At 42.3% G+C, this 26,845-nt stretch overlaps 4 protein-coding genes across 20 annotated transcripts in view; 2 read left to right on the top strand and 2 right to left on the bottom strand.

Annotated features, from left to right (window-relative positions):
• The first annotated feature begins 33 nt into the window (after positions 1-33).
• Positions 34-1,177, top strand: LOC120451734 (mitochondrial import inner membrane translocase subunit Tim16). Its single transcript, XM_039635643.2, has 3 exons — positions 34-168; positions 237-554; positions 611-1,177. Exons 2-3 carry the CDS (start codon positions 392-394, stop codon positions 871-873), a joined length of 426 nt encoding a protein of 141 aa, XP_039491577.1. The 5' UTR covers positions 34-168; positions 237-391; the 3' UTR covers positions 874-1,177.
• A 203-nt stretch (positions 1,178-1,380) lies between these two features.
• LOC120453789 (synapse-associated protein of 47 kDa) overlaps positions 1,381-26,845 on the top strand; it is a 30,641-nt gene continuing 5,176 nt past the window's right edge. The window contains exons 1-10 of one of the 17 annotated variants that reach the window (XM_039638646.2): positions 1,381-1,855; positions 2,264-2,628; positions 11,324-11,371; positions 18,841-19,089; positions 21,332-21,429; positions 21,761-21,861; positions 21,921-22,195; positions 22,258-22,376; positions 23,163-23,468; positions 26,505-26,727. In XM_039638646.2, coding sequence (XP_039494580.1) covers positions 2,414-2,628; positions 11,324-11,371; positions 18,841-19,089; positions 21,332-21,429; positions 21,761-21,861; positions 21,921-22,195; positions 22,258-22,376; positions 23,163-23,468; positions 26,505-26,727 — 1,634 coding nt within the window. In that variant the 5' untranslated portion in view covers positions 1,381-1,855; positions 2,264-2,413. Of the gene's footprint in view, positions 2,629-11,323; positions 11,372-18,840; positions 19,090-21,331; positions 21,430-21,760; positions 21,862-21,920; positions 22,196-22,257; positions 22,377-23,162; positions 23,469-24,040; positions 24,360-24,762; positions 25,039-26,125; positions 26,428-26,504; positions 26,728-26,845 lie in introns of those variants that run through there. The other 16 variants (XM_039638645.2, XM_039638644.2, XM_039638643.2 and 13 more) reach the window with 16 other exon arrangements.
• Positions 15,845-17,494, bottom strand: LOC120453430. Its single transcript, XM_039638134.1, is given in 4 exon segments — positions 15,845-16,164; positions 16,240-17,319; positions 17,322-17,423; positions 17,477-17,494. Coding segments are annotated over 3 exon segments (222 nt in total). The 3' UTR covers positions 15,845-16,164; positions 16,240-17,217.
• LOC120453792 (E3 ubiquitin ligase TRIM40) lies at positions 15,845-18,131 on the bottom strand. The gene is made up of 4 exons (XM_039638663.2): positions 17,852-18,131; positions 17,477-17,783; positions 16,240-17,423; positions 15,845-16,164 (listed from the first exon to the last, which is right to left on the bottom strand). Exons 1-2 carry the CDS (start codon positions 18,005-18,007, stop codon positions 17,745-17,747), a joined length of 195 nt encoding a protein of 64 aa, XP_039494597.1. The 5' UTR covers positions 18,008-18,131; the 3' UTR covers positions 15,845-16,164; positions 16,240-17,423; positions 17,477-17,744.

Here is a 26,845-nt window from a genome sequence, read left to right as displayed (position 1 = left end):
TTAAAAACATTTGGCCATTTCGTTTTTAAAAATATTTCGTTACTCAAGAAAACCTATCGATAGCTACCGATGACAGCCGTGTACCATCACCACCCAATCAGCTGTTACACCTGCTTTTCGCCGCCTGCTAGTTTGTAAATATCTGGAGTAAATGCTAAAATTCACCTGGTAGCTAAATAAAATTATAAGAAACTATTTCAAATTAAGTTTTAAATGTTATGTACCCATGTCTTTAGAAATAGGCCTTTTTAATAATACGATTGGAACACTGAGAGCCAGTACGGTGTTGCGTAATTTAAGCGACACGTTTTTTGAGACCCCAAATTGAGCTGTACACATAGAGTGCCGGAGATTTACGTACGAAAAGCAGGGAGCACAAGAAACCGACGCCATGGCCAAGTATATCGCCCAGATTATCGTGTTGGGCGCCCAGGCAGTGGGAAGAGCCTTCACCAAGGCGCTGCGCCAGGAGATCGCCGCATCCCAAGAAGCGGCACGACGAGCTGGTGGCGGCAAGCAGGGCGACAAGAGCGCCGAGTCCAACCTGCGCACAGGTAGGTCTTGGTCACAGTTATCCTATCTACCTCAGTACTAATACTTATCCCTCCAGGCATGACGCTGGAGGAAGCCAAGCAGATCCTGAATATAGATGACCCCAAGAACGTTGACGCCATAATCAAGAACTACGAGCATCTGTTTCAAGTGAACGAACGCTCCAAAGGCGGCTCCTTCTATATCCAGTCAAAGGTTTTCCGGGCGAAAGAGCGGCTGGACCATGAGATAAAGGCCCAGGAGCAGCCGAGGTCGTCGAAGACGGAAGCAGCGCAGGAGGCGGAGGAGGAGTCCCAAAGCAGAGCGCGGCAGAGGCGCTGAGTATCAATGTTGCCTCCAATCGAACTATTTAGCTGATAATTGATTTAAAAACTACGTGTTAAGTACAAAAAAAGAAAGTCTGTTGATGTAAATAGAGATTTACAAACAAGAAGTCAGCTGTAATCACATTGTAAGCTGAGGCCCAGTGTACCGGGCATAAACATGTAATGGAATTCTTTTAGAGTAACACGGACTTGCTCAGATGGTTAGGTATAAATATTTTACCCTTAAATAAAAGCTAACTAAAATTCGATAAACGCATTTAGCTAGTAGGGGTGTGAAAATAAAAATATTTTAAGCATCAGCAGAGTTCTTTACATTGATCTAGCTGTATTAAGTTCTACGAATGTAAATAAAAATAATGCTGCAATAAACTTTCTGATTTGGAAAATAAGCAATTGGAAAATTTGAATTTTACAGTCAGCTGTTGCGGAAGCTAGAGATGCAACAGCATATCGATAGAGTACGCAGCTATCGACCGACGGCAGTCAGCTGTTCGATGGGCAGCACTGGCCGAGAACCAACCGAAAATATTCATTACTGGTGCGCAGTTGTTGTTTCCACAGACGTGTCAATTGTTTGTCTAATTGCGCCAGCAGCAGCAAAACGACGCCAAAACACACATGCGCATTCCAGCGCACAAGTCTCCCACCCACGAAAATCGCAATACCATTGCCCCAGCAACGCGGAGGAGGGGGTGGACTCCACTTTTCCAGGGAGAAAGCGAACGCACGCATACAAGAATCTGAACGGAATCAGAGAATCTGAGAATCGAGTCGCAATCCGAATCCGAATCCAAGAGAGCAAAGACGCCACTCCAGCTCGGTATTTGAGCCATCGACATTCCGCTGCTCCGTCAGTTTTCAGAGGACCTTCGAAGTGGGCAGCCGAAAATCCAAAAGTCTCCTGGCAACGAACGAAATACCAAGGAGAAAAAAAAATAAGAAAAGCTAAATCTAGTTGGCAGAGAAAAGCTCAAGTGGTAATTGGCTGCGACTCAAATTACTTTAGTTGTGCAAATAGCGAGTAGAGCTATAAACTAAAAACAAAAGAAACTCGAGCGTGGCGTGTGTCCATGTGGAAAATCGATCGAATCGCAGAGTATTTATCGTGTAATTGTGCCCAATAGCCACGCAATTCCCAGTCCGTTTTATTGATTTTCCCCACCGCCTCGCCAAGTAGCAATAAAAACCATTCTTTTCCCTTCCATCTCGACCATCTGGCCAACCCAATTGCAGCGTGCAAAATTCAAATAAAAAAATTGCAAGTTAAATGCGAGAATTTACATAACGCCGAGCGTTGAAAGTGAAACTTCTGTGGTGCGAACGAAACACTGAAAGAAAGGAAAACCCATTACAGGACATTCTATCTCTGCCCCTGCCCAGTGTAGTAAAAGTTGGAGCGCCAGGAGCGGGAGAGCAGTGGAAGACCGTGAGAACCGAGAGAGCCAGAGCACCTAGAGAGCGTTGAACGTGCGCACGTCTTCCCAGTCAGGACACACCACCAATCCTTGAGAGAATCAGCAGGAGCAGGAGCCAACATGTTTTCGGGCCTAACAAATCAATTCACCTCGCTGGTGGGCGCCGTTAAAGGAGGCGCTGGCGATGAGGATGTGCCCGCGCCCACAGGAGATGCGCCCGCAGCCGCTCCAGCAGCTTCCACATCCGTGGAGCCCACAGCCTCCTCCGTCGTGGATCCAGAGGCAGCAGCTGCCGCCGGTGGTGAAGGACTCGAGGGCGAGGAAGCAGGCAAAAGGTGAGTGTGAATCGTACACTGCGCCCTGGGTAATCCTTCGGCCCATCTTTCTAGTCTTCCGTGACTGTGACTCCGAAATCCTGACTTCAGTCGACCTGACATGGCGTGCCAAAGTGACCTTGCTATTTGTACCTTTTAACATTTCGCCCTATGGAGCGAAGTGCCCTCCTGGCAATTGCTCCCTTACGGCACATTCATCATTGTTTTGACACACTCCGCTTATCCTGCATTCTTCGTTGCATTCCGCACGCGCTCACGTGACTGAACATAATTGCTTAAACTGGAATCCAAATGCCCGATAATTTCCCTCCCATATATATCCTTTATGGCTCCGTTTCCATTTGAAGAAATGATCTTTTTTCCCTGAACATTTATGGCTGGCCATTTCGATTTGAAAATGCAAGGCAAAATGGCTTTCAAATGATTCGTGGAATTGGGAAGAGACTGTTTTGCCATTGTTCAAATTTAGGGTTCTTCTGTAAATTTAAATAGGTACCTTAACCCTAAAGGGGTTTGTCATAAACAAAATAAATTAGTTCCCTTGAGTTATTTTATTATTATTTTTATTTGAATCGTCTTACAATGTTTCCTCATTCAGTCATAGAAAACTTCTTTAAGCTGACATATATGTATTACTTAGTATGGCGGACTGCAAGTACCAAACCAATTTATTTGTCCTAATTTTGTTGACCAAAAGAAATTCCTTGAACTGTCAAAAAACGGGAAGGAGCAAGCTACCGACTGGTTTCTCGGTCTGCTTCGCTTGAAATGAGTGTTAGTACTGCCCCATTTCTTTTCGACCTCGCCGTATCATTTGACCTCGTCCTTCTCGCTTCCTCTGGATACTTCATCAATCTCTAGGAAGCCTTCCACACCCAATCTGCGTTGAGTTTCATTTAACACACAAGAGTGTAAGCAATGGTTACTGCCGTTTAAGCCTTCATTTACGGAAATAAATGAAAGTAAATTCCAATTATCCGGCTGATATTTTGGACAAGTTAAGCCCGATGTGATGGCCCGTTAATGCCACAAGTTGCAGGCTAATCCTGAAGATCAGCCAAAGTCAACTAACGTTGTCTTTCACTTAATTCAGCTCGTTAATATTTAATTGTGTGAGTGTGTGCTGGATGCCAGGAAGTCAATCCGGGGCACGTTTTCCCAACCAGCTGCCAACAGCTGGTGTCGTCGTAGTCGTCGTCTTCGTCGTCGTTGTTGTCTTTGAAACCCAAGTCCGTGATGTGTCACGCCTTTTCAGCGGCCCGCCGTTCTCCCTTTGCCCCGCAAGTCCTTTCACTATCAATTGACATTGACGAGTTTGGACCACCTTCGTGTTGTTCTTTGTATCTCGCCTATATGATACTCTTTTTGTTTTTCGTACGTTCCTACGTTCCAATGAAAATAATTTGCACGTGGCTCCTGCATAACCACAAAATGTTGAGTCATTCGAGCTGGCGGCTGTCCCTCCGCCGCGCTCGTCCGCTTTCAGCACTCGTACACTGAGCTTTTTTTGACCATCTTGCTGTGTGCGAAATACTGTCACCAATGTCGAGAGGGAGGTGGGGAGGTGGAGCATTTTAAGGGGCAGGATGTGTTCGTTTTGGTGGTTGCTTTCCAGTTTCCAGTTGACTTTTGCTCGTTTTGCGGATCGATACGAGAGAGCTGTGCGAAAGGACGCTCCATGCTTCTCTCAGCGAAATGTGCACATGTGATGTGGCCAAAACGAGTGGAAACGACGATGTCGGCCGCTCTAGAGGATTTGCTACTTCTCCTCCTGCCCCGCCCCCTTGTTGTCCTTTTGTCAGCCTATTTAATAATTGTGCATTCAGAAAACGTGTGTGCTGGCTTGTTGCCTGTCTTTACGCCTGTGCCCCTGTCCCCCTGTCACTGCCACTCCTCTTCTCATTTCCTCGCTCGCCAATCAGCGTTAAATCTCTATAATTTTCTATGAATTAATTTATTCAATTTTCGCTGTCATGCATATTGAGTTGCTCATAGAGCGAAGGGTCGGGGACTTAGACCAAAAATCGTTCAATATGCCAATGGGCTGCCCAAAAAAGTAGGCTACGCCGGAGTAATAACCGCATTAGTTAAGCCCTAGAAATCCCCACCTGTACAAGCGCTTCCTCGCTCCATTTCGGATTTTTTCTCTACTTTCGCCAGGGCCAAAGTTGTTGGCGCTTTCAAGGACATTTGCACTATTTGCACTTGCTCTCTGCGAGTGTGTCTGTGTGCGTGTGCCCTTGCCTTTGTTGCTAAAATTATGCCAAAATAAAATGAAAACAAATACGAAGGGAAACGAAAGGGTAACTACGTGTAACAATTGCATCTTGCGCCCAAATTGCTTGGCAAACAAGCTGGACAAAGCGAAAGTACGCAATGCATTCTTAGCGCCGCTTGACACAATTTACAATCTACTCGCCAACAATAACAGCAACTCTTGATTGCCAGCAGTTGCTAGAAGTTGACATGCCATTCGGGTTGGGTCGGGTCGGGTCATCATTAGGCACACAAGGAGCGAGGAGAGGGCAAACAAAAGTAAGGAATTAAATATTGGCACATGTCGCTTGGTCTTGGCCTGATTGAAATATGCCCCCTGTATGCAAATAGCCATTCCGAGTTCTATTCAAATTATATAAATATTACATATGCGCCAAAGTCCAACAAAGTCCGGCGGAGATTTTCCCTTTTTTGATTTCCTTTCCGCCCACCTGGCGACGGCAAACATAATAGAATCAAAGCAATGGCCTCAAAATAAATAAATAAATGCGAGTCAGGCGAAATGGAGAACCCACGGAAATTTATCGAGCGGCATTTGGCCTCCCGAACTGAACACACACATACACTTGCCAAGGATATAAAAATATAAATAACAGAAACGAGACGGTCGGCGGGAATCCAATTGAATCGCTGCCAAGTCGAATGCAAAAAGCCCCACAGGCTACTTAAATTTAAAGGCGGTATTAAAATTTCATGTCAAGGCAGGACACCGCCGGACATATCGCCATTCGCCATTCGGCAGCACATGGCGTGGGCGCTAACGACGCCTTGTGTCCGAGCTCTTGCCATTTGACATTTGCCAGCCAAATTAACGCCCTGGCCAAACAATCCCTGTGGTCAGCAGCTCCTCCTCCTCCTCCTGCTGCTCCTCCTCCACTCACTGCAATTTCTGCTCGTTGCGGCAGGACCTTAATTGCCGCCTGCGCCCTGGGTGGGTCCTGTCCCGAAACTATTTGTTTTGTGTATTTTTACAGCTGTCGCACTTAATTCAATTTATACGCCGCTCGAATCTTTTCTGGTGCGGCATTGTGTGCTTATTGTTTGCACCACGAATTAATATTTATGCCTTTGGGCATTTGCTTCGTGCTAAATCATTCGGCCCATATAAATAGTAATTTTTATGCAAATTAAGTGTTTGTCACACGAGTTTTTCACTGCCTAATTGCTGGCCAGGGATTTCGCACGCCCACTTAAAGAAAAGGGCAGATAAACAATGCGTGCCTCACGGCAGTTTTTTCACATTAAGTTTGATTTTTAATTCCCAGAAAGATTAGTACTGCATTCAGTAACAGTATGCTATTTGTAGTGATTTTTTAGTCATAAATCTTGTTATTAAGAATCTAAATAATTCCAATTTGCGTGCTACATGTTTTAAATATAAAAATTCGTTTTAATGACTGCGTATTCTTGCGCATTGGCCAACTTTTTCGAGCTGCGAAATGTACATAATTGGCCACCCAGTGGCTCCACTGCTAATCAGAGGCCATCAAAGTGCCCAATCAGCTTAACACCGATTTTTATAGATCCACCTTTTGACCCCGACACGTTGGCGCTGTCCGTGCCACTTCTGCCACACCAATTGGCGGTCAATTATGCCAGAAAGCAAAGTGGGCCAAAGGACTTGCCAAACGGATTTTTATGGCCCTGCACGCAGGAGCAGAGAAACCGGAATATCGAAAAAAATAAAATTTAATGCTCCTCGTAAAGTGACCCCTAAGTTGGCCAAGGTGCGAACGACGCAGATGGAGCATCTGCCTGGTCCGATTTAAAGCGCAATGAAATCAGGACACGGCAGGAGCATATGGAAATGTAGGAAACGGGGTGGGAAACATATGTTAGCAGTTGGACTTGTGCTCGAATAAAGATAAATGGAATGTCCGCAGGATGGAAAAGTGCTCGACCGGAAGTCAACTAAAGCGAGGCAAGGCTGGCCGGAAGGCCAGTCACTGCTAAAAGTTAGTGTCCTGTTTGAGCCCTTCACGATAATGTTGCCATGTTGCCAAGTTGCTGGGCCTGCTCCAGACGCAGACGATGATAAAGTCGCGCTAAGAGCCAAGACAAGCGCTGGCAAAACATAAATATTAACGGAGCGCGGAAGTGACAGGCCAACCGGGTAATGGTTGGCAACAAACGATGCAACAGCCGGGGGCGGAGGAGCCACATCCTGGGAACAGGAAGCGAGGGACTTTGTGTGTGCGTGTGTATGTGTGGGCGCAGCACGCACACACATAAAAGCCAGCAGGCAGGTCTCGCAGGACCAGGACTTGCGTCAAAGTAGCAAATTACGGCGTATCGTAAAAACGGCAGCCAGACTACGTGCTTTGTTTCTATTTTCCCACTGTCCTCGCAGCATGAGAAATGCTCTGCCAAAAACTTTGGTGGATGTCAGAAAGGCTGGCTTTCCTATATTTATGGTCGCGAGTGTGCGACTGGCACGTCTAAACTCCACAAACAAACTTTCAACTGGTTGAGTGCTTTAAATTGTCTGTTTGCAATCTATATCTGGTATCCTGTTGGATAGATCTCTTCATATGATTTAATACAGTGTACTTTTTTAATGAACAGCATTAGTTTCGCTTTTAAGAAAATTAATATTTTAAAATAAATGCAAGCTCCCCGGATTATCTGTTTAAACGCCCCTCATCTGCGCCATTTTGCAGCATGGAGTGCACATTCCCAGTGCTTATCCAACTATGCAAATGGCTGTAGATATCACACATCATTCCCCCTCGACCGAAATCCCTGTTGGAGTCCTGTCAGTCACAGTCATAAAGCCAATGGTGCCAGCAAATAAACCGCCTCTTGAGTAATATTTAAAATTTACATACAACCGGCACGCTCTATAAAATAAAAAGAAAACATTAATAATACAGCAGAGCAAAAGTAGGAACCATCACCGTTTGATAAGCCACCCACAAGCTGTGAAACTGGAAAACTGCGAAGCTGGGAGACTGCGAGGGTTGTATTTGCATTGCGTTAATGGCAGCTCAGTTGCCAGTGCTAATAGCCAGACCCAATTGCTCATATGTATGTCTGGTGCTGGCCCCCCATCCTGATGGGGTGTGTGATGATTTGGTCGAGTGTAAAACACATAGCCCCAAGCTTTCACAACGGCCATTTTGTTTTGTGCTGTGCTTCATAAATTTCTGCCTGGCTCTGCAGTTGAAATTTATGGCTGGGCTTTTTTCGGCCTCCTGCCTAATCACGGTGACGGGGCGTATACGTAATGCGGAGTGTATGTGGACTAGGTGGCGTTGGAGTAACCATCTGCCTTGTCGGACGAGCCAACAGGACAACTCATTGTCTCTGGGCATCAATTCAGGTCTTTTATTGGCGAAACAGCCTTTGGCTGGCTTTTGTTTGCCGTTGCTCTAATGCAATTGCGTGGGTGAAAGTGGCGCAAAAAGTGTGTATGAAAAACACGCGTAATTCAATTTCAGCTTCGGAAGCTGCAGCGGCAAGATGGCTGGCCTCCTTTGGCAGCCACGTCGCCAAGAATTCAATTTTCGGTTTCGGATGCCGCCACCCGCGCAGCAACGTTAACGTGCGCAATTAATTCTGTCAACAACAGGCTTCAAACGTCTACGAAAATGGCTTGTGGCCATGGTTTTTGGGCCACGTTTTCTGCGTCGCACAATTTGCAATTTAAATGGCACACCAGCAGCGGTCCAGAACTGACATTTCAACTCTTTTGGGTTAGGCTCCTCGAATTTAATCCAATTTCGGAGTCCTTTTTTGGGGGAATAATATAACTTTTAATGAGCATGGCTTGTGATTTGGACGATTGTAATCAAGTTTCCGGAAAGCGGTATCCTTTCAATAAACAAAATTACTCAACTTCTCTGCTAATGACATTATCCAATGTTATGTTTTGGCTTCTCGCAGCTCTTAAGATCCCGATAACGCAATCCTTTAAGTGAAAATTCACACATTGCAGGGCTGTACGTGACAGGCAAAACCTTTTACTTACCAAATTTTCGTGCCCAACGGCCTTCCTAAGAGGTTTCTGACTTTATCTACAAATGGCTGTCAAAGTTTCCCGAGCGATATTAAAGGCTTGCCTCCCCTACTTTTTGGATGAAACTTTTTACGGCTTCAACGTTTATAACCAGCAGCCTTTTCAGCTTTTTCTATCTGAGGAATATTGATTTGGTTGTACTTATTGCCAGTGCCAGGAAAATACGTTAAAGGGAAGGTATTTCCACTTACTGACTTGACAGCAGTGGCCGCATACCGGAGTCAAAGCATTTCTTAATTAAATGACGACCTCCGCCTGCGACCCTTTTGCATTAGCTCAGGGTCAACCCATCCTGCCATCCTACCATATTGCATCTTTCATTAAATCGGCTCGATGCTGTGGGTGTAGTGGTGAGTGGTGCAATTCATGCTTTCACCGATTCACTCTTCATTCATTCATTTATTCATTCATTCATTCGTCTGTGACTCAGCACGTCGTGTGTTGTGCAAGTTGGCCGTTAATTGAAAATCGCAAACGGCTTAGTCCTTCCATTTGACTGTGGCTCTTCAAACAGTTTGCTTTGTAATTGAGTAATGAAATATGCCAAGTCACACACTGCGAAACGAACACAGTTTCGCCTGCATAACAATTAAGATAATATGACTAGGGGGCACACGAAGTGACAGTGAGAAGGATTGCTGCGGAAAGTGTGCTAAAGGTCAACACGTTGCTGCATCGTGGCGCAGTCCTTGGATGCTTCATCGCAGGGTGCGGCAGTCGGGATTACGCGGCGTATGAGCAACATTCGTTGCCAATTCGAGAGCACCGAAGTCGACAAGAAAAACTGTTGCCCACTTAGCGGGGCTTATTCCAAGAATGTATCCATATTGGTCCATATGCTTATTGATTTCGCTTCTATGAGACTATTCTCTGTGTGTACACTTGTTTTCGTACTCCTCCGACCATTCATTATATCCGTACGCTTGAGTCGGCTCAAATCATATTCCACTTGAAGGGCATGCATGCCGTGCTTTATTTATCAAGCGCAATAACCCATTATTATCTCATTAGTTTCAGGCGTAACCTCATCAAAACTAACGCTCTTGCCATATGTGCCCAAGTATTGGTGTTGCCATAAGTAGAGCAGCCAAATGCAAACAGTGCAGCGTGCACTGAGTGGCGGCGCTCACAACATGGCGTATACTTAATTAGCCCTATAATGAATGCCATGTTATGTAAAAGGACGCAGGAAGGAAACTCTCGAAGGCGACGATCCTTTGCTGCTGCTGCTGCTGTTGTTGCGGCTGACAATTTGCCATAAACATGTTGTTGGCCCGCAAAATGGAGGGTTGCTAGATGAATCGCAGAGCTTCGCTTAATTGAATAAAATTTTCAGTTGCCGCTGAATCGGTCGGCATAAATTACGCATGGGCCACTCCCCAACATTGTCGCTCCACCAGCAGCAGCAACACAACACCACCCTCACCACCCACTCCGCCCATTGGGTGGCCTTGCTTGCATGCATTTTGTTACATTACGTATACGCGAAGTGTGCCAGCTTAGACTTTTATCTTGGTTGCCCTTTGCAAGTTGTACGCCATACGAATACGAGTGCTGTTGTTTTGCTATTCAGGGCCTGTATAACAGGACACGAGCCGCAAACTGTGTGGCATTTTCATTGGGTCAAGGTCAGAGTACGATTTGCATTTTTTTTTTTGCTCCACCTGCCATTTGATACGATTCGATTGGTATTGTTTATCAATACAGTGCGGCTGTCCTTGTCGGCAAATTGGTACATAAATATCTGGAAAGCATCTACACACGATTCCCCCGTTGAGTTGATTTATGTTAAGAAATTGTTTTTCTCCGCTCAGCTGGATAACTTGCTGGATACTCTATATGTACGAATGGGCCACTGGGTCCGCTTGAGCGTGAACTTTGGTCTTTTATTTCGCTTTCATGTTGCGCCCGGTCCTGTTTCGCATTTGTAATCATATCCCTTGGCTTAATTAGAGGGTCAGGTCAGGAAGCATTTTAGTTTGGTTGGGCGTTTCGCAGGCTTTTCTGCCCCAACGGTTGCCCTGCCCCAACACGAAATGATCTAATTAATTTGCCTAACACATTCAGAATCGCTCGTGATATACATCTTCATTAACTTTGAAAACTTTTCACTCTTTTGCAGGTAATTATCCAAACGGCTAACAACGAACCAAAACTGGACGAAAATGTAGTTTGGGACGGAGGAAGGAAATTAAATAAATTTATCAGTGCTTGCCAAACAAACTCGGCGGGTAACAGAAATGACCATTTCCATCTTTTTTCCTTATTTGATTAATTTGTGTGTTTGTTTTCATTTAATTCAAATGGTTTTAATTTACCTAATTGTGAACCCTTCTTGATTCCGTTTGATCAGATATATTTTTGTTTATTTTGATTTACACCATTATAATTTTCTTTTAGAATTCCCAAGTCCGCCTCCCTGGTTGATTCACTAGTAACCGAAGCCACGTAAGTTCATTTCGTTTTATTTTGATATTATTATAAGTTTATACTTTTGCAATTATACCTAATTAGAAGCCATTATCCCACTACTTGGACCCCAACAATAAACTACGAGTATTTACCTTTTTTCCAACGCAGTAAGAGGAAAACTTTTGCTCGCAGTCGTAAAATCATTAGCACAGAAACTTTTTCGCAAGCTGAGTCGCGACCACGCCCATTTGGGCCATCAAATGGTGTAAAGGTAGAGGGCTAAAAGTAACTAGAAGGGCTGAAACCATAATCGCCGAGGAAAGTCACAAAGCTCACACAAATTGCTTGCCCGTTGGCTACAAAAGTTGAAGTGGAAGCCACTTTCACATGTGTAGTGACACTTTCGAGAGGACTCCTTGCAGGAGTCCTTGCAGGTTGGCGAAACTCTGCCAATCGCCGTGGGAAATTCGAGTCGCAAATGTGAGCGCTCGCCCACGTGTTGAGCATTAAGTGGCCTTTGTGCGGAGCCCTGTCTTTGATATTCATTTCAAGTTAATTCATCTCAATCAGCTTAAATATCAAGCTAAATAATTCATTTGCATTTTCGGGGCGTGCTCGCTGCGTATAATTAATGCGCATAAAATTCCCAACACTTTGCACCTTTTTGCTACCGGTTTATTTCCGCCACGGCCCTTTGGGCCGCCCCCTGGGCTTTTGGCACACGCACTCGCCGTCCAGTTTTTTGATTGAGCGGCAGGACCTTCGCAATTCAGGAGCCAAAGCCCCTGGCAACAATTGTGCCAATCCTTTGCCGTGGGATGTTTATCATTTCGGGGACTGTGCCATTAAATTCGGGGCTATAAATAAATGTGTGTATATCCCCAAATTGAAGCACGAAACAGTTAATCACGATCCGAAAGGATATCCTGCCATTGAGTAACTTGTTTGATCCTCTTCTATATATAACATTTTTAATCAGAGCCCACACTTCGGTTACTGTCTTGTTGAATCCTCCAAAACGTATGTTATCCAAGAGAAGTGAAAAAGAAAGCCCTCATAACGAAGTTGTTTGACAAACAAATGTATACTTTCAAATATATGTTTGCTTGATATTATAATATCATATTTATTTTTCTATATATAGGGTGTTTTTTTTAGAGGTATAGAACTTTAAATTGCAATAAAACAACGATGGATTATTCGATTGACATGAATTTTATTGACATGAAAGATAATCTTGTGGCATTACATTTTAAATATGATTTCTGGCATATGACCGCCACGGCTGGCTCGGATGTAGTCCAATCTGGACGTCCAATTTGCAATGACTTTTTCCAACATATTTGGCCGTATATCGGCAATAACACGGCGAATGTTGTCTTCCAAATGGTTTAGCGTTTGTGGCTTATCCGCATAGACCAATGACTTTACATAGCCCCACAAAAAGTAGTCTAGCGGTGTTAAATCACAAGATCTTGGAGGCTTATGAAAAATCGGGAACAACAGCAATCTCGTTTTGGGCCCATTCGACGAATCTACGCCTTGCTTGATGATCGTTTGGTTTCAATTCTTGCACGAGTTGGATTTTGTAAGCACGCATGACGAATTGCCAAACCAAACTGAGAATAAATCACTTGACAGCTGTTAAATCGGTCGCCATCTTGAACAGTAATGCCAACTTAAAGTTCTATACCTCTAAAAAAAACACCCGTTATATCTTCTTTGGCAAAAGAAGATTATTTTCAACTGTACTTTAAATATTAGATACGGATGGGTAAAATCCCTGAACAAGGTTTATTTTTAAACAGAAAAAACACAATTGGCAGGCATCCTGAAAATGCGACAAGTGAAACAAAAAGGACTCTGAAGAGATGGGTATTCACCTTTTCAGTCCACCTGTCATTTGCATGCAAAATGTTATTTTTCTTTCCGCTTTCCTATTTTTAGCCGTTGCCGTCAACTTTCAGTCTAATTAACCTTGCTCAACCGCATTATATTGGTTATCCTAGAGTGCCGGGTTAAATTCATTTCAAACTCTACTTAAATTGATAAAGTGTTCAACCTCTCACCTTCTTAAATCGGCCTACTCGTAATATTTTCTAATGGGACTACACCCAAACAGCTATGAATATTTCGCCTCGACTTGCTTTGATGATTATGCTTCGTTGTCGTATTACTGAGTTTATCGCCGTCGTTCCTGTAAATGTATATGGCTTAGGTGGTCGTTTCCATTAAATGTTGAAGCCTCGGTAGTTGCGACAGCCATTAGGCAATCATATTAAGTGGTTTAGAGCGGGGGAGTGTGAACAAGGCGCCTAATTATTCTAGTATGATAATGTTTAAACGGTTGGTGTTTTTGTTCGAGTTGTTTTCGGTGGGACGTACATAGTTGTAGTTGTCGTAATTGAACAAGGCCAAGCTTGGGGCTAATACAGAAAAAAGCTCAATTTTATAATCTGCTCAAAGTTGGTTTAATTTTGCCGCCATTGTGGGCAAACGGATTTGGCAATGAATTACCAATCGCCCAACAATTCTGACCGATTCCGTTGATTGGGCCAATTCCCCGCGCAAAGAGTTTCAATCTCTGTTAGCCAGTTTGTTCATCAATTCTCGCTTTGAATAATTTATTCTCGGCATTTTGCCTGGACTCGCTTCTTTCCCCCATACAGAGCTCTGCATGAATATTTGATAGGCCACTTTCCACCAGATATTTATGTTTGCGCAGCTCACTTTAATTGAAAATAAAATCAAATAAAAAGCCCAAAAAGTAAATAAGCAAATAAAAAATGGAGGACCCATGGAGAACGAGGAAGAAAAAGCAATTTTAAACGCGATATGAAAATAGAAATGCGAGAAAATGCCGAGCATGAAAAGTCAAATGTCAAATGGCGAAATCGTAAGGAAGGCAATCGTGCCGATGGATGGATGACTCACGTTTATGCAGGCGTTTAATGTTGCGTTCATCTTTTATTAATAGCCACACATGACCATGATTATGTAGATGTCCTGCCCGCGGCAACCCTGCACCTCTGCCACTACCAAATTTCCCGCCTGTGGCTGTTTTCCTCCGTTTTCCCGCCTCCCTTTTCATGGACGGGCTTATCCGCCTTCTGTTTACCTGCTCGCTTGTAATTTGTCAAATGTGGATTTTTCTCGCTGCTACTTTGCTGGCTGTTGCGCCTCTGCCAGAGTGTGGCATTTGCTAAATGGCGAGGGTAGCTCCAAAAGTATCGCAAAAACGGCAACAAAGCTAGCTAATTTATTAGTATTATTTCCCCAATATCGCGTAGTCGGTTTGTCTCAAGGAGGACTTATTTTTTCCTTCCAAAACACTAGCTAATATGAAAGAGCTCAAAACGAGGAATGGGTAAACTAAACATCACTTTATGACTGCTGTACCTCCCCGCTCAGTATAAGCCTACCTTGGGTGGGGGTTTCAGATGAAAATGATGATGGCGGAGATTCTTTGGCGGCAGATGGAGTGAGAAAACTGGAAAAGCTGGGGAGTGGCAGCTCAGCAGGTGCCTTTAGCGGGGTATCATTTCTCTTTGCTTTATACACGCATTTAGCTTTACTTTCCCTCGCATTATCCACGGCGAATGTAATAAATTTCCTATAAGCATTATCTTTAAATACAGGCCATTGTGTAGCGGCGGCAAAAAAGAGAAAAAGGGAAGGAGGAAGGAGGACAGGAAGATGGAGGGCTCAACATGACAACGGATTGTGTTGCCAGGGTCTTTAGATATAGGCCCATCAGCTCTGCCGTTTCGTGACTTGTTCCGATTTAGACCCTTTGAAACTGGATAAATCCCAGCTGGGCGCCAACGAAATCTCAATCCAATTAGAAAATACCAATGAAAGGGGATATGCAATACTTCATAGTACTCCAATTAACGACTACGACAATTAAAATGGCCAATTCGCTAGAAAAGCCGTGAAAAAGAGTGCACAACAATATGGAGCAACTGCAACAGTTGACGCCGTTCTGTGCTGACAATGCAATTTTCGCATCAGAGGCTTGGGGATCAACAAGGGATTTTCAGAGTGGGGGATAAAAGTGTCAAGCTGGGTGGCGAACACTGCACAAACACCAAAATCCTCACCCAACCCCATCGCATTCTATTTCTTTCTGCTCTTTTTGTTACATTTGCACTCCTCCATTTGCAGTTGCAATTGCAGCGAATGCTTTTCCCCACCCACAGCCACCCACTTCGCTTTTCCCAGACAGGCTGCAATTTACATAAGTGCCATGTGCGATGTGCGTTGGCCGTTGTTTTGTCATTCACTCTTTCGAAGGGAACGACACCATGACTCCACGACATTGTTGCCATAGAAAAAATTGAAGAGTGAAAAATTCTAGCTGGGGAAAAAAGCGCAAAAATGTTCTACCAACACATCGCTGTTTACTATACATGTTATTGTTGGCAAACTTCGCGTGTAAAGTTGGTTATTTTGAATTCTTAAATTTTCCGTAAGATTTAGGCATTGTGTTGTCTGCAAAGTTAAAAATAGCTATGAATAAAATTTAATTTCAATCAAGAGTTTAGGAAATTTCATATGCACTCCTTTGACAAATTACAGAGTCGATTACAAAAATCGATTGACGGCGCCTGGAAAGCCAATTAATTAGTTTTTGCTGGCCTTGTTTACCCTCCGGATTTATGATGAAGATGTCTGAAGAATGGAGGTCAGCCTGGGCTATAGAAAATTCACTTCACTCCTTTGTTTCCACTGATTTCTGGCATTGCGGCATGTCGTATTTCTTGTTCTATGTGTTTGCCGCAGTGTTGGCCCGAACTTTTATAATTAAAACTTTTCACGGGAAAAATCTGGCGGCAGGACAAAAAAAAAGTTAGCTAAAAAAGAATGCTTAAAAGCAGCAGAAAGTCGATATGAATGCGTACCACATACATAATTAAAGTAGATGGAAATTTATGATTCGCACTTGGCAAGGTTTCACTGAGTAAGGTAATTCCGCCGGAAATGTCCGTGGACTACTTTAAGAAACCATCTCTCAAGTGAATGTCCGACCACTTATCGGTTTGCTCGTGCTGAGTTATGCAATGCCCAACTGGGAATCCTTGGAGCCATAAATAAGACCGGAAACTGTTGCCGCCGCTGTCAGGTTAGCAAAACTGCGTAGATGCCAGCCCCTCGCCTCTCAACCCCTCAGCATCCTTTTACCCAATGACGAGGACATAAATCAGAAAAGGAAAGCCCTGGGAGAAAGTAGAGAAAAAGCGAAGAAGGAGTGCTCCACTGGAAGTCTGGCCCATTGCTAATGATAAGCTCCATAGCGATAGTCATTGTCGTTCCATATACCGAAGCGGTATAACTTTGGCGATATGCCCATCGAGTTGGCTTCCTAATTGGGCTGGCCAACATGGCGTATGCTCGCTGCGGCTCGACATATGCTTCTTTAATCTCATGACCCAGTTGGGCACAAATTTAATTTGCCGCCTCAATTAAGTGCAGTTTGGAAAAAAGAATATATGGGTCCTGGCTGCAGTTTTATTCGATTTACGGCTGCGATTTTTCACTACTGCTCTGATTCCGCATCGATGAGCACTCATACAACGCGGCGTATGCGCAATGCCTGTCCACTATTCCGCTGGCCTTGCCCCGTCATAATGAAGCATAATGCACATGGATGTAAAGATATGTACATACATATATATGTGAGTGCAGCCGCGCTACTCGAACCGCATAGCGATTGAAATCCTTTGCTTGCCATTGTGAGTTTCATTCTATTTCCCCTATACATAGTTCAGCTCGCTTTTTATGTGGGAATGTGCGAGTGCTATATCTGCACCACCATCATCATCATCATCATCATATATATCCTAGGCTCAAAGGGGGCGTATCCCTCTGCTCATTCCGCGTCATGTCCCTGCTTCTTGAAGCGCCGCAGGCAGAGCATTCAATATTGCAATATGTGCATGGAATATTTGTGCGAGAAAGGCAAAAAAATGGAAAGGAAAAGGACGAGGACGAGGACTAGTCTCCAATCGATTGTTGTACTTTACTGAATAGGACCCTGAAGCCCCCAGTCAAGCAATTTGATCGGAATTCCCCTGTTTTTGGGTATCTGAAATAGTTTTTGACAATTTAAGTTTGGTGAGCTGTTACTGTTAAACTTACCTTGGGAGTTAATAGCATTGCACTTTAAGCTATTGAATTATTAAATCCTGGCTTGCAATATGTTACTTTTGATTTGAATACTTATAAAATTAAACAAAATGAAATAATTTAAACACGCAACTATTGAATTATTAAATCCTGGCTTGCAATATGTTACTTTTGATTTGAATATGTATAAAATTAAACAAAATTAAATAATTTAAACATGAAACAGAACAGCAGAAACCATTTAACTTTGAAACACATTTAAATTTAACGATAGACTCTTTTAAAAGAAGACAAGTATCACTGAGCTGTTTCTCTTGCTCTGCCCCAAGGAGATGGAAGATATTATTATTATTATTACTATTATTGGTGTACTATTTAAGAACTTACGATGTAGTACTCCAAGGGGGCCCGGCAGAGGGGACAAGCTTTGGCGGGGCTCTGTTTGTAGACCTTGCAGAGACAGATCTTGCAGAATGTGTGCTTGCACGGCGTCTTCACCTGGCGACGAAGTCTGCCCAGACACACGGGGCAGCACTCGTACATCGCTTCAGCTTGCTTTCCTTTCCGTTTTAGTTTTCAGGTGATCTTTGTGTTGTTTTAGTGACTGACACAGGGTCGGCCTGGGGCGAAGTGTACGGCAAAGCCGTCTCCACTAACATTCTGCCACTAACATTCACAATGCCTACCACACACTCCTGTAGGCTGGATGTCACGTATCGTATGGGCATGTCAGCTGGATTTTATTTATGACGGCGGTGAAATGGTTCAATGAATAGCGCAGGACTATCAGCGAATTAGAAAGGAAGCGAAAATTGGAAATGGGTGCTTTGTAAAATCATAAGTCTTTAAAAACGCAATATTATGTTTAATACATTTGGATTTTATTTGAGACGGCGGTGAAATGGTTCAATGAATAGCGCAGGACTATCAGCGAAATAGAAAGGAAGCGAAAATTGGAAATGGGTGCTTTGTAAAATCATGAGTCTTTAAAAACGCAATATTATAGTTAATAGGTGCACTAAGTAACCAATATTTCTTTCTTGAATCTGAAGATATTGACAAAAACCTTACCCAAGCAACAAACAAACAAAGTATCGAAAAGAAATCAATTAGTTGCCACCCTGTATGAGCTTTTATATGTGTAAGCACGAGCTTGGCGAGTGGAGGCGCCTGCTTATTGTTTGACATGGTACATTATAGATTTTTATCAGGCCCTTATCCAACGCCAACGGCAACGCCACCCACATGCAAGCATTGAATATTGTCAAATTAGGGCAAAGATTGATTGTCATTTTGTCAGTCAGTCACTCAATCGCCAAGGACTAAGGACCAAGGACCCACTACTAATGCTCCTTTCTGTTTGCCATTTCTTACAGCGGATGGCTGGGCAGTGCCAAGGGTTGGCTGGGAAACGCCTCGATACCGTCGATGCCAGCCATGCCGTCGATGCCATCGATGCCGGCCATGCCAGCGATGCCGTCGATACCATCGATCCCGGGACTCCGCAAGGGTGGAGCAGCCGACGGAGCAGAGGGCGCCGAGGGAGCTATCGCCGGAGAGGGCGGGGCCGCCGCCAGTGGAGCCGTGAGTGGTGGCGAGGATGACGACAAGTCGAGGTATATTAGGTATGGGTGCCAGCTTGACAATGACGGAATTATATACCAAGCAGCCGTTCAATCCAAAAAAAAAAAAACAAACAAAAAACCAAGCCAAAAAATTTATGAAATAAGATGAGAAGCGTCTTTGTACTTCAGTTTCCTGTTGCGTCTTTGGTTAACCTCCGTTTAAGCCACACTAAGTTCCTTAGTCTTTTGTTCAACTTTTCGGGGTACCTTTTGTTTGAAGTCTCGGGCGAAACGTTTTCCTCCCTCCAATGGAAGGAATACGAGCAGAGGCTTAAGTTTTCGTTGGTTTTCTTTACAATTAGTTTGCCTAACCGAAAGTTGAAGCGCCTTCCACACGATTTACTTACCCAAATACACACGAGTTTCTCGTAAAGTATATTATAACTATTAACGATTTTCCTACATACTCCACATATCTTTCATATATTTAGTTGAGATAATGTTCCGCATTTCCACTTAACCAATATATTTATATACTTATTTATTTGCTATACACGAATTTTCTTGTGCTGGTTCAAGTTTCACTATTTCACATACTAATAACTTTTTGTACAAACCAAATATGATCTGTCTCTCTATAAATTTCTATATCTCTTAACCTATCTATCTCTCCCATCTGTAAAACAATACAACATCTTTAAATCGTTCAAACGTTTTTGTATATAAAAGTAAATATTTAAACCCACCTGAAATCGGCTTACAAAAACCATAAAATTTTGTCCTTTCACGAGAGTTTGAAAATATTTTTATATTCTGACTTTAGATATGTTCAGCATTTACCTAAAAATATAATATTATATAGTACGAAGAATATAAACTACTTTTTAGTGTAGCTACTGATATATATCTGTAAGTGGTAAGTTGGACATTTTTCTAGTCTTGAAAATGGACACAATTTTGAAAAATCAATAACATACAAGTCAAAAACTGAAATTACCATAACTCATTTCATTCAGCTCATGATCAAGTACAATTTCCATTTGACTAGGTCAAACCACTGAATAGTTTTCTTTCTCAACACCAAACACATAAACCATACAACATACATTTAGCAGTCCCATTTGATATTTTCTATTACTTTAAAACATTTCGCTTCTATTTATTTCTCAAACGAGTCGAAATAAAAAGTGTTAAGTCTTCATTTTCTCGACATTAACAATTGCCCAAAGTATCAGATTCCATCATTTTTGAGCGGCCCATCGAACCAAGTCAAGGAAACCGAATGAACACCATAAAAAAAACTATTTGGAACCAAGTCCTTCGTCTACGTATAGTAAAACCAAGCTCAACCCTAATTGTTGTTGGTAGATGTGTATCATTGTCCTTATTTCGATCAGTATCATTATCGGTACCATTATCATTGTGTTTTCATTTCATTGTCTCGAATCCAAACTCATCTCGCTGTGTTGCTGTGTAGCTCTCCTTCCTTGTACCAGTTTTGTTTTTCATGGCCTTATTTTTTGGTGTAGCAGCTAACAATTACCATCTCCCAGCTCGATGCTCGATAAGTGTCTGTCTTTCTCGGGGACCAGCTTAAAAGTTCCGAAATGGAACAGTGTGAATCTGTGATGCTAAAGATGCTAATGATGCTATTCAGTCCTCGCATGACTTCTTAGTGTGCTAACCCATTTGGAATTCACTTTGTTCTACTCACTTTTAGTTGTGACCCTGTAGTATTCGTTTTTTGCATCATTCATCCAGACATTCATATGAGATTTCTTTATTTCATTTTGCAATCACGAATCAAACTGAAAAAATAACAATATGAATAAATAGCTGTATACAAAAACTTAAATACGTGTAAATATACATAAGCGTTTTAAAAATAAGCGAGTACCAAAGATTATATAAATGTAAATTTACCTTCAAAAAGATTATTAGTTCAAGAAAATTGAACATGCGGAAATTGGCATTAATACTCGAATAATGAGAACGAGATCATTTGATAAGAGAGACAGAACCCTAAACGAAAGTCTAGTAGATGTTTGTATTCAAAATATGGCACGCTTACTGGCTGTTGATGCATGGTTAATTATATTGATTATGTAATATTTATTATTTCTATTTGGTTATGTGCTAAGTTCATTTGGCTTGCTGCCTGCTGCATGACTTGTTCTTGGAGCTTCACATTAACTATACTATATGAATACTCGAACGATATGGAAATGGCAAAACTTTTCACACTCTTTTCTTCTGCTCCCTCTCTTTCTATTCCGCTTCACAACAAATGCCGCAACTGCAGCGCCACGGAGGGCGCCGACTCGCATCCTGCATCGGGCGGTGGCACGCCCACCGGCGACGAGGGTCAAATCGGACAGGGTAAGGGCGATGAAGTCAAAAGTACGTGTCACACTTTGATTGGTAACCAAATTACAAGAGACAACTTCAAACACATTGTGCTAAATGTCGAATGTCGAATCAATGTCAACTCGAATTGCCAATTCAAAAAGATTGAGATAGAAAGCGGTGACAGGTTACTAACCCCGAGTTACAAGTAGTTTGAAATAACCCAGTACTCCCGCTCCCCTCTCACTCAATCCCCTAGTGCATCGTTTGCTTTGTAGTTTCGTAGTGTAGTTTAGTTTAGTTCCGTTGGTGGCAAGTCCCATTTGGGCTGATTGTCGTCAGTGGAGTGAAACTTATCGCATCCTGATTTCAATGTATCCGACAGTTACCACAAAAGTAACACAGCAGGCCAAACACTTTGGGTCCTTCTTGTCATCGGCCATCAGCAAGGCTGGCAGCAAAATCAAGGAAACCGTCAAGGATAATGTGAGTGCATGCCACTGCTTCAATGGGGCCAATTTCTATTCATTCTTGCATATTCCCAGACCATTCTCGACTCGTTCAACAAGGAGCAGGAAGCCTTCATCAAGGGCCAGGGCGGCGTGGGCAATGGAGCCGCCCCCTGGATCGGACACGCCAACGAGGCCAAGATCAAGGAGGAAATCCTGGGCCTGTCGCAGGATCGCCGCAACTTCGTGCGCGCCCCGCCCGCCGGCGTGGACTTTGAGTTTAGCTACGACACCGCCTATCCCACGGCCATAGCCATCATGGCCGAAGACAAGGCGCTCGAGACGATGAGATTCGAGCTGGTGCCCAAGATGTGAGTACACTGCTAGCGTTGTGAGGAACAAGCACTTGATCCACGCCCATATGTTTCACCAGCATCACTGAAGAGAACTTCTGGCGGAATTACTTCTACCGCGTCTCACTGATCATCCAGGCCGCCGAGTTGGGTACTCTGGGCGCCGATGGCGTGGGCCAGGCTTCAAGCGGCGAAGATGGTAAGTTGGTTTTGGGTCCTGCTACTCCTTAGCTCGACAACTCTGGAAAATATATATAACGCAAAGAGATGCAGGACAAACAGACTGCCTCGCTCACCAAACACTCACACTCGTTATTCGCGCGCTCTCTATCTATCTATATCTATACCTGTATCTATAACGTGTATCTGTACCTATAACGACCTGCCTATGAACTCTGTCTATCTTTCTCTAAGTCTAAGTCTTTCATTTTTGTTTCACTTTAGCCACACGCGCCTGTTTAACTTATGATTTCCTCTTAGTCCTTTTCACACACGCTAGCTATCCAACGTTTTCCGTTCTCTCGCTCTTTCTACCTTACTCTTTAAAGTTTAAACATGCCTACTATCTCTCGAGCCTCGATCTAACTAACTTGGCTAGCGTCTGTACTACACCGCCTATGAGTATGCTCATGTCTTAAGTTGAATTAAACCCCTTGATTTGTAACCGTCCCTCCACCCGCACTGGCCTGTATCGTCGAGGACTCGAATCCTGGTTTTCGGTTCTTCCTCACTACCCCCCTCAACGTTCATCTCAATCGCGTCTCGAATCTCTATAATAATCTCTATAATCGCTCCACGAACGTCGCCAGCCGCCCAGCGCCTCACCTCAAATCGATTTACTTACTGTATTTCCTCTTTTCAGTTTGTTAATTATTCCCTTTTTCGTTCTATTATTATTTTTATGAATCCCACCACGAAATTACACTGTGAAAACGAACTTGACTATCGAAATCAATTCGAAAACTGAACCGTGTTGTACGATCAGCCAACGAAGTGGTCCCGAAAGAAAATAATTCCAAGACTGTCGAACCAGCCAAGAGCGATTCAAGTCCCAAAGCCATTGCCGAGCAGCCGAAGGCCGTGATTGAGCCGAAGGCGCAGGAGTGCGATGTCCAGGCAGCCAAGTCAAAGGCTCATGCCGGCAAAGAGCTGGGCCAGAAGATCTCCGAATCGGAATTCGTTTCGGATGACTTCCAGGCCTCGAGCGAATCGGACTTGGCTGAGATCCAAGACGGCATGCGCAAATTGGGCATCGACAGCATGACCCAGCAGGCACTAGCTGCGACTGATGGTAAGAGTTTGTACTCGTATTCTGTTATTTCCCCTATCAGTTTGTTTTTGTTGTTTAATTTCTTATTTTTATCATTTGTGGTTTGACTAACATTTTTTGTACATACATGAAATTGATCAAACGAATTTCATTGGTGTTCTGATGCACACGAAACATTCATTCATACACATGTCACTGCATACATACAACATGAGTTAACATTTAGAGTATCTAGTTATTTTGCTTAGGCAGCGAGCTTGAGCTCTGATTTCATCTAGACCTTAGAGATCTATCCAGGCACACTCCATTGCCATTTGAGCACAATAATGTCTCTTGTCTGAGTCGCGAATTTGGTTTTCCCAACATCCCATTATCTATTTTGCAACCAACCAAAGCCACACGTGAAAATATATAATTTCTTTGTGCCAAACAAACAGAACAAACAATCTAAAACAAACCAAAATGTGTGTACAAATCAAGTGTAAAACCGAACAATTCTCTTTCTTCTCCTCTGCTCTGTTTCTTTCTTTTATGTAAATTACATTTTGTATGAAAATCGTTTTTACTTATTATATGACAAACAACAACTCAAGCTCTGGCATTTAATTACTAAAGCGAATCTATCAATTGAAAGTAATATTAAACCAATAACGAAATCACACAATAAATAAATATAGAAGTAAAGCAACTAATGGATAACAAGAGTATTATAAATTATATAAACACATATAAATATATATCCTGAATTCAATTGAACTCGACAAAAACTCTCATTTGCCATTTAGCGAACTACAATATAATATATATATATATACATAAATATATATATGTAACATATGACATATAATTTGATTTCAATTATCCAATAACAGTTTAAGAAAGAGTTAAAGCCACAAACCAAATTTCGAACAAGTTGAGTATGACCAAACTGATCAAGAAATTCTTATATACAACATATATCCTATTGATACAACTTTCGCTCTCTCTTTGCAATTTCGTGCTCCTTTTTATTCAATTTGCAATTCAAGTTAATTTACAAAAATTTAGCTAGATGTAATTTTCGTTGTCTTCCTTCCTTCGATCCAATTATGAGTTTGCCTTTTTCTTTGACACATTTCTCCACATGTTAAAAACTCAAAAACTATATTCTAAACTAGCCGCGACACGAAAAGAACCTCCTTCCTAGCAATACACAAAATTTTCCAAAAATATCTTACCATGAATATCTGATGATGAATTTGTATGGGAAAACATTTTAACAAAACATTTATTTTTCTTCATGTATTTCTTGATTTATTTACGAATCATCTTGCAGAAGATTGAATGGATTAAAACCAAAAGACAAAAACAAAATGCTAAATCTAAATTTCAAAATGCAAAAAAAACCAACTAACAAAATAAACAAGAACAAAATTATACAAAAAAAATACTACAAAATTGCCCACAAGAAAGAAAAGAAATTGTTAAGCGAACAAAAAAAGTACTACAGCAACAAAATTATATAAATACTTATAAAGATATTCACTTGACAACAAGAACATTTGAGTTGAACCCAGTAAAGGCATTATTTATATAAACCGAAGACAGAAAAGCAAAAAAATGTTACTAAAAAGACAAAAACCGAAACAAAATTTTGTGTGGTAAGTTAGAAACTGTTGGCTGAATTAAAGCAAAAAATATCAAAGTGAAATATATACAAATTGCAACACGTTTTAGTTGTGATAATTTTTGGTTCCATGTTGGTTTTCAATTGCATAATGTTTCTGTTCAGCAATATTCAATATTGTATGTAGATACTCGTATTATCCTACAATTCAAAGTAGTTGCAATTTCAATCATTTTCCACTACGCTCCTGTCTGTGTCTATATAATCGTTGTGTATGTTTTTAGTATGTGTGTGCAAATTAATTCGTAGTCTTAGTCAACCAAGCTTTGTTTTTAGTTCAGCATTTCCATTATAGTTTACATTAAAGTGCGTGCGTTAAAATATCAGCGGGGGGGGCAATAAGACAGAAACCTCTTTATACAAATTTGGGCGCTACTTACGAAACCAATTTGCTTTCTTAAACTGCACAATGATAATACGAATCGGGGATCATTTTCTAAACCAATAAAGTCGCTCCTTCTTTTGGACCAACTCACCACACAAAATCAATGGAAACTAATTCAAAACGATTGAATTCTCTGGCCAAAACTATTGAACCCCAAGAAGCCGCCTATGACTCAGTTTCTTTCCCCTGTTTCTCTCTCTCTATCTCTTCATGGCATTTTTGGTTCGATTGATTTGCAGCATTTGGTTTGCCGGCTTATAGAAAACCTTATACTTGGCAAGCTTCGTCAGTTATTAGGCGTGTAAATAAGAATAATTAATATAACATGTTCAGTTTGCTTGCTTTTTATGCGTAAATGCTGTAAATACACACTGAATATGATTTTTGTTGTAAACATTTTTGTTAATTAATGGAGTGTGAAGCAACAACAAACAAACGATAAACACAAATTGCAGTTTGGGAACTACAAGCAAGTCATGGACTGGGTAACCTCTGGGTGCACGCTATCCGTTAATTAGTGCTAGATCGACATTGGTGTGAAGCCTAGCCTATCAACTAATCCACAAATTGGGCCGACTTTGTTAATTGACCAAGTGAAAAATAAACGAAATTTCCAACTATTTGTAGACGGCTATTTCTCAGTCACGGTGCGAATACCCAAACGTATAACAGTGTGTGAAAATCTATGTCTTAGCTATATCCCCAGAGACTAGCCGCAGGTAAACGTAAGCTGATTGAAGATTGAACTGAGAACAACCATGTACTTGCTTGGGATGGTCACCTAACCACAATTCAATTGCTTACCTACACACTTTTGATACTAAACCTATATACCTATATACCAATATTCCAATATACCCATATACCAATATACAATATGTGTGAACCATGTATGCTAAACCTATTAAATTATTATATATCCGTACATAAGCAGATATCCGTTACCGTGCTGCTAAGCCACGCAAATACTAATCGATATTCCGCTTGTTGCTCCGTCTTTTGCCAGAGGAACAATGGGAAAAGGATCTGGAAGCTGAACTCAAGGACTACGAGGTGGTTGACGAAGGCGGCACTGGCGGCGGCGGAGGACGCAGGAAAGGCAGGGAGGCCGGCGAGGACGACGCGGAGCCGGAGGAGGACGAACCGACAATATCAAACTTGCGCACACGCTCGACTAACAACGATTGGGAGGAGTACGCCGATTTAATTGAGGATACCGATGATTTAAAGTAATTAAGAGCTTATATCGTAGTTTCTTCTAAGTTGGCTCTAAGTTTATAACTATCTTTACTTTATCTTTCTTTCCATTCCTTTCTAACCTTGTTTCCTCCTTAATTGATTACCCTA

Source organism: Drosophila santomea, chromosome 3R (genome assembly GCF_016746245.2).
Source record: "Drosophila santomea strain STO CAGO 1482 chromosome 3R, Prin_Dsan_1.1, whole genome shotgun sequence".
Lineage (NCBI taxonomy): Eukaryota > Metazoa > Arthropoda > Insecta > Diptera > Drosophilidae > Drosophila > Drosophila santomea.
This window is presented reverse-complemented; position numbering and strand designations above follow the sequence as displayed.